The sequence below is a fragment of the Triplophysa rosa genome, linkage group LG4, assembly GCF_024868665.1.
Source record: "Triplophysa rosa linkage group LG4, Trosa_1v2, whole genome shotgun sequence".
Taxonomy (NCBI): Eukaryota; Metazoa; Chordata; class Actinopteri; order Cypriniformes; family Nemacheilidae; genus Triplophysa; species Triplophysa rosa.
Window position 1 is genome coordinate 3,067,435 of NC_079893.1, and position 19,758 is coordinate 3,087,192.

General features: G+C 40.4%; 2 protein-coding genes across 8 annotated transcripts; both read left to right on the forward strand.

Annotated features, from left to right (window-relative positions):
• Positions 1 to 205: 205 nt before the first annotated feature.
• On the forward strand, positions 206 to 6,555 carry wu:fa56d06 (uncharacterized protein LOC795664 homolog). Its single transcript, XM_057330840.1, has 13 exons — positions 206 to 269; positions 355 to 392; positions 1,323 to 1,622; positions 1,697 to 1,936; positions 2,868 to 3,053; positions 3,141 to 3,263; positions 3,372 to 3,569; positions 4,752 to 4,874; positions 4,954 to 4,989; positions 5,139 to 5,227; positions 5,313 to 5,447; positions 6,216 to 6,321; positions 6,466 to 6,555. Exons 2-13 carry the CDS (start codon positions 356 to 358, stop codon positions 6,537 to 6,539), a joined length of 1,647 nt encoding a protein of 548 aa, XP_057186823.1. The 5' UTR covers positions 206 to 269; position 355; the 3' UTR covers positions 6,540 to 6,555.
• Positions 6,556 to 8,434: 1,879 nt separating this feature from the next.
• Positions 8,435 to 19,074, forward strand: LOC130552952 (protein SON). Of its 7 annotated transcripts, XM_057331647.1 has the most exons (13): positions 8,435 to 8,570; positions 9,621 to 9,703; positions 9,846 to 10,020; positions 10,236 to 11,791; positions 11,869 to 12,257; positions 12,355 to 12,489; positions 12,590 to 12,811; positions 12,899 to 13,009; positions 13,099 to 13,215; positions 16,104 to 16,251; positions 16,338 to 16,403; positions 16,529 to 16,644; positions 18,487 to 19,074. In XM_057331647.1, the coding sequence occupies exons 1-13, from the start codon at positions 8,488 to 8,490 to the stop codon at positions 18,643 to 18,645; spliced, it is 3,360 nt and encodes a 1,119-aa protein (XP_057187630.1). In that variant the 5' UTR covers positions 8,435 to 8,487; the 3' UTR covers positions 18,646 to 19,074. The 7 variants fall into 7 exon arrangements, 2 of the variants coding, with proteins under 2 accessions (XP_057187630.1, XP_057187632.1); XR_008962802.1 differs by lacking the exons at positions 16,338 to 16,403; positions 16,529 to 16,644; positions 18,487 to 19,074 and adding an exon at positions 15,634 to 15,724 and having other exon boundaries at positions 15,826 to 16,221; XR_008962803.1 differs by lacking the exons at positions 16,338 to 16,403; positions 16,529 to 16,644; positions 18,487 to 19,074 and adding an exon at positions 15,634 to 15,724 and having other exon boundaries at positions 16,104 to 16,218.
• Positions 19,075 to 19,758: the final 684 nt, after the last annotated feature.

A 19,758-nucleotide genomic window follows, 5' to 3' on the forward strand; every position in this document is an offset into this window, starting at 1 on the left:
TGAACAATTATTTCTTGGCATTACAGTCACTCGGGTCAAAGACTGAATGTGTTAATATCAGCTGAACTATGTCACGTGTCAGAATACCTGGGATCAAAGAGCAGATTATCAGCTTCATAGAGACAAAGACAGATGAAAAGATTAAAACAGACGGGATAACACATACATGTAAACTTTTGAAGCAGGTTATCATCCGTCTGAAGAACCCGGAGCACAAACTTCTTCCCATCAGTCACGCAGTCGACGAATCTACAGAAGAAACATCACAGGTAGAGTTTAACAGAAACTTTCTGCAGCTAATAATCAATAATATCAAACTACCTAATAAAACTGTATTTGTTTTATTTTCCACAGAATGCTAAGGGCTGTTTTGCTCCTGTTGGCTGTAGTTGGTAAGACTTCTCAATGACTTCTTACATTTCTTGAAATGAAAATAATATACTTGAAATTTTCGTGCATTTTATAAGAGAGATTCTAGAATACAAGCATTTAAAAAATGTAAAATTATCAAGATGACGCCAAAAGGAAACATAGTAACTAAAATAAATATTATCTAATGAAATGTTACTCTTGTGAACAAAGTTTCCAGAACTAAAGTTACTGTAACATCAAATTATAATCAGAATAAAATCATGTGCGAGTGTAATAATCCTTTAGAAGCTTCTTCACGTTTCAGCGTCTTAATGAAAAAACATTTTACAAGCTTACCTTTGACCTCATGAATCTTGTTATCATATCACAACATGTTACTTTGTAAATATTATGAGACATTGCCACATTTTATCCGTTAGATAAAGGATGTAATTATTTCCCTTTATGTTAAGGCAATATAAATAACACATATTTCAACATTAACTATAGAAGTTAAATAAACTACCATTCAAAAGTAAAGTGTCACTATTTATTTTTTCCACATTTTATAATAACAGTAAATTCATTAAAATTATTGAATAACACAAATGTAACTTTAGAAATAATGTTGCGACAAAAAAATCGAATTATTTAAAACTGTTACAACGTGCGACAAAAGACACATCATAATTTAAAATGTTGTAAACACTGGATGTGGCGCGCCGGTCGCTTCCGGTGTAGACACGGTGTTATAATTTGTCAGTGTTTGTGTAGAATTTACAGCTTCTTGAAGTCTCACCCTGAGATATCATTCTGGCATTTCTATTCAATTAAATATTTGCTTCATAATGAAAGAAACTGTGTTTGCACAATTATCAAAAAGATCATGAGAAACCTTTTAGTGAGGTGACCCAACTTTTGCATGGTAGTGCAAGCAAGGTGCGGGTTTGATGTTAAGGATGAATGTGCAGGTCTCCATGCAAGACCGCTGCAAGATGCCACTGGAATCAGAAAGAGTGGCTGGGAAACCAAGGGTCCACAGCTGGTTCAAGATGAACACAAGGAAGACTCGGTCCGCTGGATCACCAGAGAACATTCACGTCATTCTAGACCGATGAGCTTGAACACTGGTGTAAAACACGAGCGCCACAAATCAATTCCGGTGGAGCTCCGCAGGCAGGGAACAGAACCATCCCGACGTTTCCTGATGGATCTGGACACCGGAATGCTCAAGGAGAACGTTGGAGAAATGAACAGAAGAGTCGCCGGCTGTAAGTCTGAGAAACACTGCTGAAGTCAAATAAAACTTTAAAAAGAAGATTTTGTGATTGTTTTTCTCTCTCAGTTTACAATCCTTCGGCGCATGAGGTGAGACAGGGAACTCAGAACTCTCGGGCCTCTCTGGTGGATGTCAGAACCGGTCAGGTGCTGCATCCACTATCAGAGATGCAGAGGAGCGCGGCGGCACATGAGGGCTCCACCGAGCTGCACAGACAAGAAACAGAACCTTCTAGAAACCTGATGGACTTGAACGCCGGTCAACTCAAAGAACACAGAAATAAAATGGACAGTAAAGCAACAGGTTGTAAGTGTGATACACTTTAAAATAAAGCTGCTAAAAGGGTTCTTCACAGTAATGCCACAAAACAGTGTTTGGTTCTTCAAAGAGGCTTTATGAAACCACAAAAAAATTAAGAAAACCATGCAACCTGACAATGAACCTTATTTTTAAGAGCTGTTTTTTCAAGGAATACTTCACTGTCAAATGAAAATGTCATGATAATTCACGCACCCACATGTCATACAAGCCGTCCGTGTGTTTACTTTTTACAAATTGAGGCTTTTGAGGAAAGCTTTCCAGTGTTCTTATTCATATAATGGACTTCAACGGGGGGCTGTTGGTTAAGGTCCAATTTCAGTTTCATCGCAGCTTCATAAAGGCTCTAAACGACACCAGCCGACGAATAAGAGTGTCGTCTAGCGAAACGATTAGTCAATTTCCAAGAAAACTAAAAAATGATATACGTTTTAAACATAAATGTATGGCTTGCACTGCCTCACAGTGCCTCCATGTAGCGCGTCTACGACTTCACGTACTCTGTAATCACGTTGGAAAGGTCACGCAGAAGTTCCGACCCAGTGTTCACGAGTGTGGGCAAAGAAGACCATTAAAAGTTCTTGGATGCTGAATGACACGTCACATGTCTTTGTGCAAGATTATCGTTTAAAATGGTCAGTTCGTGTGCATATCAGGGATGTTGAAGTCTTTTGAAATCTACGTCACGTGTGACCTTTCCAGCGTGATTGCGTCATACGAAAGTCGTGGACTGAAGCCTGAATTTGTTTTCGACCGAAGAAATAAACACACGGACGGCTTGTATGACATGTGGGTGTGCGAATTATCATGACATTTTCATTTTAAAGTGAACTACTCCTTTGAGAGAGCATGTCAGGTTTTAAAGAAAACCTCAGAGCTGGTCTGTCTCCACTAATGTCTCTCTGATCTCCACTAACAGCTAAATGGGAAGTGGTTTCTGGTCCTGATCAAAGACCAGACACTTCTAGACACGAGGAGAACCACAACTCAGATGCTGTGGAGTTCCGCAGGCAGGGAACAGAACCATCCCGACGTTTCCTGATGGATCTGGACACCGGCATGCTCAAGGAGAACGTTGGAGAAATGAACAGAAGGGTCGCCGGCTGTAAGTCTGCAAAGTGTTTTCTCTAAAACAATTATGATCCACCAAGAAGATTTTGTGCACCTTTAACTGGGTTTTTTTCTCTCTCAGTTTACAATCCTTCACCGCATGAGGTGAGACAGGGAACTCAGAACTCTCGGGCCTCTCTTGTGGATCTCAGAACCGGTCAGGTGCTGTATCCACTATCAGAGATGCAGAGGAGAGCAGACCCACGTGAGGGTTTCAAAACATCTCAAATGTTACCGCTCACGTTTCAGGCTAAAAAACAGCGGAGGAGTTCAGACAGTACACTGCACGCCTGTTTACTGTGATTTTCATTAGCAGATACATGGGAAGTGAAGTCCGGCCCTGCGCATGAGGAAAAGAAAAGTCAGCACTCTTCAGGACATGACAACCACAAACCAGTTCCTGTTGAGCTCCGCAGGCAGGGAACAGAACCATCCCGACGTTTCCTGATGGATCTGAACACCGGCATGCTCAATGAGAACGTTGGAGAAATGAACAGAAGGGTCGCCGGCTGTAAGTCTGAGAACACTGTCCAAAGTAAACAGCTCATGCTGGGTTCGTGTTCCGCACTCTTTATTATGCTGGGTTCACACCAAACGTGAACAATCGCGTTCCACGCTCTTTATTACTCGCGGGAAAAGTTCGTGATATTATTCAAATATTTTCAACCTTTGCGGAAGCCGCCCGATTCACGTCTTTACGTGTGTTTGCATTGACTTTGTGTGTAATTTACTCGTGCAAAACGCTTAATTCTCATTTGGTGTGAACCCACTCGCGGGAAAAGTTCGTTATTTTCGCGTGAGTGACGCGAAATGACAAATATTTTCAACCTTCGCGGAAGCCGCCCGATTCGCGTCTGTACGTGTCTTTGCATTGACTTTGTGTAATTTACTCGCGCAAAACGCTTAATTTGCGTTTGGTGTGAACCCACTCGCGGGAAAAGTTCGTTATTTTCGCATGGGTGGGGTGAAGCTATCTGACAAATATTTTCAACCTTCGCGGAAGACGAGACTGACGCGTGTTTGCGACAATTGCACGGCTCTCACTAAATCCTTGGTGTTTCGAAGCTGACGTCATCACGCACCCGTGTTTTTTGGCAAGTTTAACAACCATAGGTAGTTTAGATGGTTAGAGATAGTTTATGGTGTGGGTTAGGGCAAAGGTTTCATAAGACTTGAAACACCAAGGATTTAGTCAAAACCAACAAGCCACGCCTACGGATCTGACTCGAAACACCAGGATTTAGTGAGAACCACAATCGTGCCGCACAATTCGCGTCATTAGCATCGCCTGCCGCGAGTTCGCGTCTATACGTGTCTTTGCATTGACTTTGTATGTAATTTACTCGCGCAAAGCGCTTAATTCTTTCCTGTAGCTCAGTGGTTAGAGCATGGTGCTAGCAACGCAAGGTCCCAGGGATTGCACGTACTCAGAATCAAATGTATAGTATAATGCTATGTAAGTCGCTTTGGATAAAAGCGTCTGCCAAATGCGTAAATGTAAATGTAATTCGCGTTTGGTGTGAACCCAGCATAAGGTGGTCAGAGAGTCATCCAAACTGGAGCTGGTTTTAAAGGGACTGTAAAACACCACCAGCTAAGACTTTTCTGTGCAGGGATTTACATAAGGCCTTAACAATTACAATCCACAGAGATGATTCTGTGCACCTTTAACTGAGGGTTTTTCCTCTCACAGTTTACAATCCTTCAGCGCATGAGGTGAGACAGGGAACTCAGAACTCTCGGGCCTCTCTTGTGGATCTCAGAACCGGTCAGGTGCTGTATCCACTATCAGAGATGCAGAGGAGAGCAGACCCACGTAAGTGGTTATAAACCATTTCACTTTTAAGTTTAAAGAAATCTCTTTATTACCTGTTGTTGTCATGTTTCATCTACAGTGAAGGAGTCCAGGCCGTACATCCTGAAAGATGCTGGTGAGAGACATGAGATGTTTAGACAAGATACTAAATCTTCTAGAAACAACTTAATTGACCTAACGATCAACTGTCAAGAACTTCCAACAAATATAAAATTCCTGTATTTGGCTTAAAGCTGATTCAACAGTAATTTGTGTGTTTGACAGGAGAGGCTGGAGCTGTCTGCCACGGTGAGATCATTCAAGGGAGGTGCTACAGTTTCAATCCGACTCCACAGACATTCAATGAAGCTGAGGTTAACCCTGTCAAAAACAAAAAATAAACGTTGCTTATTTAACACATTGGTTTAGCATTGTTATTAAATATCAATATTTTCATAGGTGTCCTGTAAAACACTGTCTCCGGAAGGACACGTGGCGTCAGCGGCGAACGCAGATGTACATAAACAGCTTGTGGCGATGGTGACCAAAGCAAAGAATCATCCCATTTTGACGTGGCTTGGCGGAATTCAGAAGGTGACGGTGCATTCTACCCCAACAATTGCAAATCAGAGTGAGAGAGAGAAAGATCATGAAACTATAAAGCAAGGTTATTTTAGTTTACTAAAATTAAAACGTTTCTGTTCATTGAAATTGAATTAAATATTGGCCTAAAAATTATTGGAAAAACTGAACTAAAGGAAAATTTGCCTCAAAAATAAACTGAAATAAGTTTAAAGCACTAAAATTATAATAATAAACAAAAACTAAAATACAAATGAATTAATCTTACATAGCAACATAAAAAATGAATTATACAATGACAAAAGCATGACCAAAATTGCTAAAACTTAAAGTAAAATTAACATAAAAAATAGAGTAAAACTAAAATCAAAACTATAATAACTCTGCTATAAAGAACTAACAGATATAAAAACTTGCAAAATATAAATACCTATTATTATGACAACACATTAGCTATAGTGACCTAACAGACATTTTATGTCATTTCCATGTTATCCGGCCTATAATTTGGTTAACTTAATAAAACAAGGGAGGGGAGTTTAAATAAAAACAAAAGAAAATGTTGAAAAAATAGAATAGAATTATTTTTTGCTTCAAAAAACAATGCCAAAAAAACATTTAGCAGCCCTCAAAAATAAAACAAGGACATAATATGACACGAATACAAAACTACAGATGAGACATAAATGCAAAAAAGTAAATATAAGGTATAAATAAGATATGACACTAATATCACAAATAGTGAGTGCAAGACGAAATATGTATTCTTGAACACAACAGGAAAACCAGTTCCGCTGGATAGATGGTTCCTCTTGGGGATACAGCGACTGGATGCCTGGTCACCCCCAGAAACACAAGCTGTCCTGCCTTGAGATGTTCAGATTTGGTAAAATTTAAAGCACTTCACATTTTTTAGATCAATAAACATACTTTATCTGTGATCATGGTGAGATAATAGGACATAACTAATTTTGGATAATCATTTTTAACATCTTTGAGATATTAAATTAATCTTAAACATTTATTCCAGATGAGACCTGGTGGACAGCAGTTGACTGCGGTCAAAGGAGAGCGTTCATCTGTTCTTACCCGATGACTGCATGAGGAGCTTATGATCTGCTGGACATCAAAAGCTTTTCATTGATTTTAACATGATTAATCCTTCTAGTAATGGAATCTTCTAGTAAACCGTACAGATAAATATTAAAGTTTAATAGAATAAACATGGTATGTGGAATTCTCTCTCAGGAAACAGTATAACACTGTATACAAAATAAAAGCATTGCAAAAATAACTTGTTAGTGTGGAGTTTTAATCGCTGGTTATATCTTATGCAACCACAAAAAACTACAATGATACCTTTAGACTAGTCTGGCGTTCTTTACTCCTGACAATTAAACACAAAATCACACAAAACGTAAATGAAAGATGCATACACAGTACTTACACGGTGATATTGGTGCATTGTAATTTCACACACAAGCTACTAGCGGTGGTAAATAACCGTGGTAATTTACCATGGTGACTGTCATGCCTAGCTTTCATAACTCTCTTCAGTCAGCCTGAATTCAACATAATTATTTATTCATTCTATCATATAAACAAGATAAAGAGATGGTAAATAAAGTAAATGTGATTAAGTTCGTAAAGTGCTCTGGGTTAGGTAAATGGTTGTTGCGACTTGCAGCGCACGACGTGACGTTGAGTTTATGAGCGGAAATTTAGCTGCCTTCATAATTCGCACTTCAACCCGGAAATAATTTATGGAACGGTGCTCTTTAAATGTTAGCAGATACTTGTAATGTTTTAATGCTGTTAAATCATTAGTTACATTAATGTTTTAATGTAACTAAATACTTTTAATGTTACTAAATCCAGACGTTACTTCCGGGTTGAAGTAGAAGAGCACGCGGGATTTTCTTAAAATGGTGCCGAGCTATGGGAGTGTCTATCAAAGATAGCGAAAACAAATAAGCAGCGTGGTTATTAATAAAGAATAGAATTAATCTTGACTAAAATGTAGGGGTGGCGAGATGAAGCCTCATGAAGCTTTGAAGCTTTTTATCCAGGTGGTTCACAAAAGGGTTCATTTCTCGAGGCTTCATTTGCTCACAATACCATCTGGTGGCCAAAGAGGGTAAAACAAGCAGATACATTACAGATGTGCCTGATGTGGTCTGTGATACGCTGTATTTTGCGCCAGTTAAGGCTTAGAAATAACGGTGAAGAAAAAAAATCAATTTCCACATAGACTAATCTAATTATATGAATATAATGTGTATTTTCTGGTGGTATATAATATAATTATTGTATAACATAACTGTAATTAACGTATTGGCTTGAAGTAAATTTGTGTAAATCAATTATTTGGTCATAATAGACAGAAGGGGCAATATTATTATTCTAAAACTGGAAAGTGTCTGGTTTCACTGGGCAGAGGGCAGTGAATGTGCTTGTGGTACTTGGTTTATATAGCTGTCAAAATGTCAAAAAAAAATATTATTAACTGAATTAGAAAATTAGAAATTTTACAAACAAAAGTGGCCTGGCACAAAAGAGCAAATGTCGAAATATACATCAAACAAGCATTTCAAAACAAAATAAAACAAAATAATAATTATCATATAGCTTTGTAAAAACTGCAATTATTAACAGAATAATGTCGCGGCAAGATTCGAACCGCTTACTGAACCACTCAGGCGGAAGCGAGGCTAAAGAGCATTTTTGCACTTCGTTTTGTTGCAGTAGTGTTTAAAATCCTACTCCGTTTGTTGTAAAAAAAAGGAATATTATATTTTCCCGATCAAAACAATTTCAATGCACATCAGCTTCCAAGTTTGTAAAGACTATCATTCAGCGAGGACGTGAATATACAATCATTTATAAAACTAAAAGTAAATTAATACAATTTCAATCAAATAAAAATAACGTTATGGTTTTAATTTATTCGTATTACATTATAAATGTGCCGCTTTTGTGCGTCTCATATGGCGTCGTGCTAAGCGCTGCTGGGGCATTCTGGGATACTGGCGGACTCATTCAACAGTCTGTGATGGCGACCAACATCGAGCAGATTTTCAGGGATTTCGTCGTGAATAAAATGAAAGAAATCGCAGATGAAACTGAAGATAACAGGTGAATTATGCGATTGCTTTTACTTCTGTCAGACGTCGTGAGAGTACCCGAAAGATGTGTATAGAAGCGTGTTGCTATGTATTAGCCGGCTAGCCAAACATTAGCTCATGGTCACTGTGTAACGTTAACTTACAAATTGTACCACAACAACACACACACTGTTCACAGTAAAGGAAACATCGGATGGTAATGATGATGTTATTGGTTTGGCTGAATAACGTATTTTCGATTTTATCACGCACTGTTTGTTGGCATGTGTGCGTTGCTATGCAGTCAATACTGCAACTGTAGTTCAGCTAACGTTACAGTGATGGTATCAAGACGTAACGTTATCAGTAATGATTACTGTTACTCGTGTACCATGGTATTTACGTGGTACTGTAACATCGATGTTTTAAATACGTTGTTTTAAAATAATACTGTCTATGGTATTACTATGGTATCATTTCCCAATAGCATGACTGTACGATGGTGTTCTTGTCAGTTACTGTAACTGTGCACAAAACAACACATTTCAAAATAAACAACTGATCACAAAATATTTTTATAGTTGATTGACATTTCTTTTAAAATATTTTGCAGTTTGTCCTTTTTAAAAATGTCAACAATTGTTGAGCTGTTGACATTAAATATTGACATTACATGTGAACTAGTGACGTAACACCGTGTCTACACCAGACGCGACCGGTTCGACGCGACACAACAAAAGACATTAGAAACGCATTACAACCCATTATAATTTTAGATTTTGTCCACACTGGATGCTCCTGTCGCTGAAATGTTGCATTATAATGTATCAATTGTGTATTTGTATAAACCATTTTGTTTTTGTTAATGTCTAATGGATAAATGATTTATGTGTTTTTTGAATAAAAGCATTCTGGTCTTGGAACACAATAAACAAGTTTTGGTGAATTTATTCTTGATGTTTCTAGGAATAACGGGGCCGTGAATTATGTTTAATTGCACATGGTACAGAAAATCACAGTTCCATGATAATTTAACCCAACAGAAGAGCAATGTCAGCTATAATAAAATGTGTTTATTCAGTCGGATAGATGAGCCTCATTCCGAACCTGCCGCAGAGTCCAGACAGGATGGACTTGAAACAGAACAATTGAAAACACCAACAGGTTAGCCGTCTATTGACTCCATACTGTATATTCTTTGTGTTGACAGTTGATACTTCGTGACACAACTCTCAACTCTTAAAGTTGAGAAAAGAGTGATCAGATATTCTTTCAGTTTATATTATTTTCTGTCGTTCTCTCTTAGCTGCAGATAAAGACACGTGCAATGACCTCCAGGATGACTGCGGTATAGAGGCCAACAGCACCAAACACAAAAAAAACAAGAAGCACAAAAAACACAAAAGTAAAAAGAAGAAAAAACGCAAGGAAGAAAAAGAATGCAGCACAGAGGCGCAGTCCGACAAAGAGACTCAAGACAGGTGCGAATCAGACAATTGTGCTAGGTTGGGACCTTAAAAAAGGGTCTTGCATCTAATTGAACATTTGTACTTAAAACATTGTTCATAGTTGCAATTTGTAATCCATTTGTTTGTTTATGTTTATGGATTTTCTTCGAACAGATGAGTATAAAATATGATAAATGCCGTCAAATTGTATCACTCTAAATGTTTCTTGTCTTGTGTGTATTTTCCAGTGGAAAGAAAAAGAAGAAGAGAAAGAAAAAGAAAAAATCCAAAGAGGCTGATAAAGCGAAACGGTCTGGCTCACGATCAAGCTCTTCTGCATCTGGGTCAGAATCTGTGTCTGAATCAAAACCTTCCAGTAAAAATGCAAAGTTTTCATCAGCAGATAAGACCTCCAAGTCAGAGCTCAAGAGTGCAGCTGGTCTTGGTACATCTCCATTACCTGACATTATTCCCGTGATGGAGAATTTGGTCCACACCAGTGCCAAAGACAAGAAAAGAAGCTCCAGCAGGTCATCCAAAAGAGAGGAGAGCTCTAAAGGAAGACGAACCAGATCAAGATCACCCAGACAGAAGTCAAGACACAGATCAAGATCCAGATCTTCCAAACGGCATCAGCGATCAACATCCCGCTCTAGAAATAGAAAGAGGCTTCATCTACAGAGAGAGAAAAGTAGATCACCCTCTTGGAGATGGAACAATCGATCCAGATCTCGCTCGGTTAAAAGACGCAGATATTCACGATCCAGGTCGCATTCTAGGCGAAGTCGATCAAGGTCTGGTTTAACCTCGAGAAAGAACAGAAGGTCCGCATCAAAGTCTAGGTCTCGTTCCAGGAGTAGATCTAGAAGTAGAACTAAACGTTCTAAATCAAGATCTAAATCAAAATCTGTTTTTAAAGACAAGGAGAAGGAAATTGAGCCAGCTGAGAATAAGGCAGTTCAAACAGTGGATAATAGTGAAACTTCTGCAATGCAAACAGATGTTACTCAAAAAACAACTGAGAATGTGAAAAGTCCAACAGTGGCTGTGAACTTAGACACCAAGCTGCCTGAGACTGTTGTAAATTCTGCTCCAAAAGCGCCCGTTGTCACAGGATCTTGGCGACCCATTCCCTTCTTGGGAGAGTCATCTGAGAACCAATTTTGCCAGAAGTGCATTACACCTTCGGAAGCGACCAAAGAACCTGCAGACACTTCAACAGATAGACCTAAAGATTCAGAGTGTGTCTTAAACCCGGAAGAGAAAGAAACTCCTGCAAGTTCAAAACCAGAAATACAGACTTCCACAGAGATTGATTCAAAGTCACCTTCCAAATCTCCCAGTCAACAACGATCCTCGAAATCCAAATTACCTGCAAGATCCAGATCAAAGTCAAGACTAAAAAAATCCAGGTCATCCTCACGGAACGATGACATGAAGTCAAAGTCTAGATCACCCTCAGAAAAAAAGAAATACAAGTCCAAAGCAAAGCACAAACGTTCAAAATCTAAATCGCCTAAAAAGAGAAGGTCCCGGTCTCGATCGCCTGGCCGACGGAGGAGGTCCAGAACTCCGGACAGAAGCAGACGGTCCAAATCGAGGCGGAGGTCACGCTCGCGTTCAAAGAGGAGGTCTCGGTCTGGCTCGCGCTGGAGGAGAGGTTTCGGGAGTCGATCGCTAAATCAGAGGGACAGATGGAAACGAGAACCCAGCCGCTCTCCGGTTCTCATTCTCCGGAAGAAAAGATCAACATCAAGAACTCGGCGTAGCACCAGCAAGACACCGCCGCGGCTTACAGAGCTCGGTACCACAAGACCTTCACATTCTTAACTTTGCTCTTTTCTGTACTTTGTGATTTTTAATTTTCATTCTCATCCACAGATAAGGAACAGCTGTTAGAAATCGCCAAGGCTAATGCGGCAGCTATGTGTGCCAAGGCAGGGGTGCCCATCCCAGAGAGCCTCAGACCTAAAAATATTCTCCAACTACCTTTGTCAAACCCAAATTCTACTTTAGCTTTGTCTGGTTCCCTCGCTTTGGGGGTCCCTTTAATGACGATGAACGTTGCCATGGCTAGCATGACTGCGGCCACCATGACTGCTGCTTTGTCCAGTATTGGGGCACTGGCGTCCATGCCACAGTTAGCCCCGTTACCGACAATCGTCAACAAGCCCCCCTCTTCATCCACATCCAACCTAGCCAGTATTGAGGAGGCAAAAAGGAAAGTAACAAAGCAGGCTAACAACTTTAGCATTAAAGAGCTAACAGAGGTGAGGGTTGTGCACACGGATTGACTTTAACTTTGTTTTTTGTTCTGTCTGTGTTTTTTTTAATCAGCCCTAAATTAAACTCTATCTGATCATTCAGAGATGCAAGAAGATCACTGAGAGTAAGGAGGAGATGGCCATTGCGAAACCCCACGTGTCCGATGATGAAGACGATGAGCAGACGTTTGGGGCAGGAGCACTTAAGGAGACTAAGGGCATTGCTTTCAGTATTGGTGTAAGTAGGTTTTTTATTAGTGCTTATACGTTTGGTTAATGGTTTTGAAAAACCCCTACACCATTTTCTCTGTTTATACGGGTCCTGCTTTTTTTTCCAGAATACCTCGGTGAAACCAGGCGTCCGAACCGAAGCCACATTTGCTAAGGAGTTTCCAGTGTCCTCAGGCTCCCAGCACAGGAAGAAGGAGGCCGATGGTGCTTACGGGGAATGGGTGCCGGTCGAAAAAAAGAAGACGGAAAAGCCATCTGCCTCGGGTTCAGCTGGGACTGAGGAATCCAGCAAGGAGAATGATAGCGTCTTTCCTGAAGCACCTTCTCAAGTAAGACTTGAGTGTTTAAAATATTAAATCGTCCTGAAATTAGCTTCATGTTTTAACCTTTGCGTTCTGTTCGTCTCCCGCCTGCAGCCGGTGGACATCACGTTGGCTGTCAGCGACCGTGCAGTTGCTCAGAAGAGGCTGGCAGAGAATCCTTTCGACATCAATGCTATGTGTATGCTCAACCGGGCTCAGGAGCAAGTATGTTTAAAAATGTTATAACGGCATATAACGTGTTCCACAGGTTTCGTACATTATATGTGTTTATCATGTATATATGACTTTCCCAGGTGGACGCATGGGCCCAGTCCAACACAATTCCAGGCCTCTTCACAGGCTCAACAGGTGCTCAGGTGCTGTCATCTGAAGAGCTGTCTAACAGCGGCCTACAGGCTTGGATCAAGAAGGTAAAGCCACGAGTCAGCGCCACCACTCTTAAAATAATGTCTCTGACGGTTTGTGCTTTGCATTATGCCCCGGTTTCACAGACAAGGTTTAAGACTAGTCCCAGACTAAAATGAATTTTGAGCTGTCTCAACTGAAAATACATTGCCCTGGCATATCTTAAAATACGTCAGTGCCATTGTTTTGTCTCAAGATACACACCAGTAATGTTTTTTTTTTGAAGGCATTTTAATAAAAGCGACTTAAATAGCCTAAATTAACTAAGGCATAGTCCTGGCTTAGGCTAAGCCTTGTCTATGAAACCGGGCCTATATGTGCTTAAAATCTGCCAAAACTCTTAAGCCGAAATGCAGGTTGGCCTAGTACAGTCAGACAACACAAGCATATGTAGAATTCTTTCTTTTTTTAATTTCCTTTGGGCTAAATTTAGATTTATTCTCTTCTCTTTACATTTTAACTTCTGAAAACCAACCTGCCCGAAGAGACCAAGGTAGATCTTAATATAACACCATCTTGCTCAAATATCCGTCCCCTCCTATCTGTATTTATAAAGTCTTAAAAGATTTAAGATTTAGGAATTGTCATCTGTGTCATACTTGCCAATTGGTGTACCCACTTCACAATTAAAATCATTCCGAGTTGTTGATCAGACCAACATCCAGTCACACGAGGCACGATGTAATAAGCATCGATCGGTCAGTAAGGATGAGGTCAGAGTTTCCATGGAAACCTTTTTGTCAAAAGATGGCTCAGAGCTCAGTGGTTACTGACGTCCAGTGTTGGGGAAGCTACTTTTTTTTATGTGATGTGATACACATGTGTTATTGACTAATGTTTTAAATAAATATAGAAGTTTAAAACAATTTAATACAATACCATTATCATGGTATTGTTTATTTATTATTTTCATTACATAATATTCATATTTAATACTTAATAGGATGGGTGTTTCGAACTTTAAATGTTTACCCACTCATGTATGTCCTTTACGATCTCTTCTCAGTAAAGCGTAAAGCCGCAATACATAGTTACTGCAGTAGGTGGCGATAATGAATGACTTCAGTTTGTGATATAGTAATAAAACGACGTGACACAGCACTGGTCTGAACACAGAACAGAATGTAGCTTTGGTCACGCTACACCGCTACTTAATTAAAAAAGTAATTAATTACTGGAAAAGCTACACTGTTTTAAAAGTATTTGAGCTACCGCCAAGCTACTAAAAATGTAGTTAAGTTAGTAGCGTCGCTACTTGTAGTTAGCTACTCCCCAACACTGCTGACGTCATAAGGGGGAAAATCTTTTTGTCTTCTCATTTTAAATGCAAATATTTGAAGTGTCTGATTAAAATAAAATGTGCACCATCAGTCGAGCGGGTACACCACTTGCGCATGTCACGCAGATGTTTTCAATTTTAAATTCTGTTGTAGCAGATGCTTTTTTGGATGGGCACCTCACTGTTCTCATCAGTAAAGTGTCTTTTGAGAGAGTAACATGGAATGAGAGGCGGAAGGAGCGTGTGAAGTAAGTCTTTGACCTGAAAAAAGTGCTAGACTCTCAAATCTGATTGGATGAGCCCTTTCAAAGCACCTGTCATAATCTTTTGAACGTTGGCGTTTATATTTGGTGCAGGTTGTGCATTACAGTGATTTTTGTTTTTGGCGTGGTTCTCCTTGCAACAACCCTTTAGCAAAATCACTGCAATACATGGCCTTTCATGACCTTCCAACCAGATGTGTGTACGTGTTTCTGATGGGTCTCTCTATTTTAGTCAAGAAACGAATTGTCCCGAAGGCTTTGGATGCTGACCACTGTGTAATGCAAACCTGATCCTTACATACAGACCAGATAATCCCGCGTCTTTATATAAACCTTTTGATCCAAATTCAATGGTGCTAAAATACCGTGAGCTGTGTTGAGGGAGTCTATGGGGTCCACGAAACCAAAAACAGTTTCCAGCGTATCCAAAATGACCTGCTTTGCATAGATACAGCGTACAGTACTTTTAGAACAACAGAAAGATAAAGTTAGACATGATGCCTCAACGTGGGATACTTTAAGAGTTTCTTCTTAACTCGAGGGATGGGTTTAAAATGGTTCAAATTCTGTAATACTACTGTGACTTGCTTGATGCACTTAAACGTGATCAAGTAAGTCCCAGTTTACTGTCCAAAAATGATATGTGACTTTTGACTACCCAACCTATATTTGACTGCAAACAAAACAAGGTTGGCTTCAATCAGGATCAAAGATTCAGTGGGGCATCCATTGCCAGTGGCTACAAGGTTCCAAACCTCAAGCTTGTCTCTCTGGCCTTGGAGCCGGAGGGGTTGATGGGGTTGGGTCACGGATGGAAGAGGGGCGGGGGCTCACAGTCTGACCTGTGAACTCTCACCCCTCTGTATGGAAACTTGTTGCAGGGTCAGTCCTTGTAGCTGCCTTGTTGCCATGGTCACAGTCAGGCCCCTTCTATTCACGTCAGATCCTCGGGGGCCGATGATGGGGGCCTAGGTACGTACGTCATCCAGCACCCTTCCTTCAATTCATGTGGATTTGTGTGAACTGATGATTTCTGCTATGTGCTCCTGTTTGTTTCGACTGAACCGACTCAGAACCTGAGTTCTCGTCAGGACGGTATTGAAGGCCTAAAATGTATAATACTTGTCAGTCCTTTAGTCTGCTTTAGGTGAGAATGGAAAAGCAATTTGTCACATTTTGAAGGCTTCTTAATTCTGTAATTTAGTATATAAAGATTTGTTTTCACTTGAAATGCAGTTCCAGTTAAAGTGACGGGTTCAACGATAAACTGATCTCTTACTGTTTTCTCCTTCTCTTCGTTTGCTCCCTCCTCTTTTTGTCTATGTGCTTCTGTCTATCCGGCTGCATTCAGGATCAGTTCCTGCGGGCAGCACCCGTCTCAGGCGGGATGGGCGAGCTTCTCATGAGGAAGATGGGATGGCGTGCCGGGGAAGGTTTGGGGAAGCACAGGGAAGGCACGGTGGAGCCCATCATCATAGATTTCAAAACAGACCGCAAGGGTAAGGACAGTCCTTGCAGAAGTCATAGATTGTTCCTAGTATCGCTGGGATTTTAGTTCTAATGTTCTGCATTCTTGTTCATGCAGGTCTTGTAGCAGAAGGAGAAAAAACTCAGAAGTCCGGTAACCTTGTGGTGATGAAGGATCTTCTAGGTGAGCCTTTCAAAACGTGTACCCTAGCAGGACGTACTGTGGGAAACAATGTTTAGATACCCACCCATTTCTCACGATGAATAACCTTCATGATGTACCGCCCTAACCGATCCAAACACCCGTAGGAAAGCATCCAGTGTCTGCTTTAATGGAGATGTGCAATAAGAAGAAGTGGGCACAGCCAGAGTTTATCATGGTGCACCACAGTGGACCCGACCATCGCAAGAACTTTCTCTTTAAGGTTTGTGCTCGGATTCATCGCATTGTCAACACAAGGGGTGTCCAAAGTCAGTCCTTGGGGCCCATTGTCCTGCAGAGGTTGGCTTCAACCCCAATCAAACACATCTGAACCATTTATTCAAGGTCTCACTAGGCAGACTAGAAACTTCCAGGCAGGTGTGTTAAGCCAAGTTGGAGCTAAACTCTGCAGGACACCAGCCCTCCAGGACTCATTTAGGACACCTCTGGTCTACTGTAGTGTTTCCCAACCCTGTCCTGAGGTCCCCAACACTGCAAACCTCTCTCACTGAACATGCCTGATTCATCCAACACACCTGATTCATCCAACACTTGATTCATCCAACACCCTGATTCATCTAAATGCTTGTCCACACTGGGACGATAATCACGCAAGTTTATCGTCGACGTTTAACACGTCGTGACTTGTGCACACCGATGCGCAAAACGGCAGGCGTAAAAGCGTCTTTTTTTAAGCGCCTCGGGCTCATCTTTTTGGTTTGACGCGGTTAAAAACTGGCCGACCAATGAGATTGGCGCTTCTGTTCACGCACCTGGAGCTGCTGAAGTTACAGTAAAACAAGACTTGGTGGCGCTCAAGCACAAAATGGTCTTGCCGAGCACGCATTGACGAAGAGGAAGCAAGATGATTTCGTCTTCTGTGTGACAAGCGAGTGTCAGAAGCATAAAGTTGCGCAGCGCCACCTTCTGTACCGGGGTATATCTGTTTTTCTTGAAGCGCCTTCTATGTCAGGGAGTGAATTTGCACGTTCACTCAACTCATCAGCAGTGAAAATCGTTTGGGTATGAACGCAGAAAATGTCTCGAGAAACGCTGGCGATAAGCGCGTGCGATTATCGTCTCGGTGTGTATGAGCGTTAAAGGGGTCATATGGCGCGAATACGTGTTTTTCTGTGTCTTTGGTGTGTTATAAGTTGCCCATGCATGTATTCGACACGTAAAATTGCACAAATTAAAGTGTGGGAACAAAAGATGCATTCTATCTAAAGGCGAATGCTCACCCAGACCTGCCTGAAACGCCTCGTGTAACCACACCACCACAAATCTACGTCAGTTCGTGGTATGAGTTGACTGAGACCGCCCAAATGTATACGCAAGTAAGGTGGGCGTACCTGTCAGTACAATTGCTTTGGAACCTGTTGTTCCAAATATGGTAAGAGGCGTTACATTTCTGTCATACGCTTGCAGTATTCGACCAATCACTACGCACTGGTTAACTGGCCAATCATAGCACACCTCACTTTTCAGAGCAATGAGCTTCGTACAAAATCAGCGCGTTTCAAAGAGGCGGGGCAAAGAGGAGATACAAACATGCATGGTGTGTGGAAAATACAGTGTTTTTGAACCTGAAATAGTGTAAACACATTGCATTACATCTAAAACAAATGATAATATTCGTTTCAGCCGTGTCATGTGACCCCTTTAACACGCCTGATTCATTTAACACCTGATTCATTGCTCATATCTGATTCATGCAACACATACTAGTCATCCAATATAGCTAATTCATTTAACACTTTTGATTCATCCAACACAGCTAATTCGTTTAACGCACCTGATTTATCCGACACAGCCGATTTATTTAAGTCCAAGTAATCTGATTCATCCAACACTGCTGATTCAGTTTATCGGGTAGTTAGTAGAGACTGAATTACCTGTCTGATAAGTGATCAAAAATGTTGAAAGGAAATCTGATTTGTAATGTATTTAATTTACTTGATCATCAAAAAGTCGTCGCTCTCTATAGTTATGTATTGAGGCATAATTGGGTTAACTTACGATGTGTATGTTGTGATTCAAGATGTTTTTCTCTGACTGTACACAGGTGGTAGTTAATGGGAACGATTATCAGCCACAGACTGCCAGTCCTAATAAAAAACATGCCAAGGCGATGGCCGCCACTGTCGCCCTGCAGGCCATGGGAGAGGTCGCTGGTGAGGGCGTTCACACAGGACCCGTGTTTACTGCAGCTACGAACGTCTGATGCCAGATCACAACATGGGCTCATAGACTGAAAATACAGTTTTCATTTCCCACATTGGTGGTAAACACAGTATCATCTTAGTCAATCATATCTTTAGGGTTTTTAAAAGTTTCAGTACACTGTGAAGGCTTCTGCATGCCAGTTGAGATGAGCATGTACATCAGTAATAAGAAAATGTCGTTTGGATTCCAGATGTGTCATATTTGGATATTTGACTGAACTCTAAACTCAGTTGTTTTAGACTGTGTGGATGTTTTTGTTTCTGCTGTGTCTTTTCTTGTAAATGTTTTTAATTTAATAATGGCGCATTAATTCCTCACATTTTAATTTGTTTTGTTTACAGTCGGACCAGCCGAAGCTCATGACATCTAGTTAGGAAAGCATGTGTTCTGTTTGTTTTTGTGTTGAAACGCAATAAATGGAAAATCTGAGAGAACACTCATATGTGCTGTGTTTGTACTATTTTTTTTTATTAATTTATTATTAATTACATTATTTAAAATCAATCATAATTTGAAAATTGTAAAGCTAGGACCTTTTTTTGGGAGGTTAAAAATAAAAATGCAATTTAACCTCAACCCAAGACCCATGTTCCAAACATTGCTCTTTTGGATTTATGGTTTTTGAATGAATGAATAAGGTTTGACTTTTTTCTATACTAAATGGTACAGTAAATTAACAGTAATTACGCAGACAAAGCATATATAAATATCTTTATATAAGTTCAGCTGCTTTCTGTTTTTCTCAATAAAAATCGGTTTCTTGCGAAGAGCATCAGTAAAGTTAAAACTCCAGCCGTGATGAGCAGAACTCCACTGATGAGGCCAATGAGAATCCAGGGAATCTTCTCATCCGACAGGAGCTCAAGAGAACCATACTGACCTGAGAGAAAACATGACGTCCAAATCATAAAGAATTTATGCAAACAAAACATCCAATTCATGTAAACCATCTAATTTGAAGCAAGGAAGGCGAATTAATCTTTTTAATACAACTGGAGAATTAAACAAGAAAATATAAACCAGAACTTCAATAGTTTTATCATCTGTGGAAAGAAGCTTGGACTAACCAGAAGAGGTTCCGGCCTCAAGGACGGGCGACACATCTGTGATC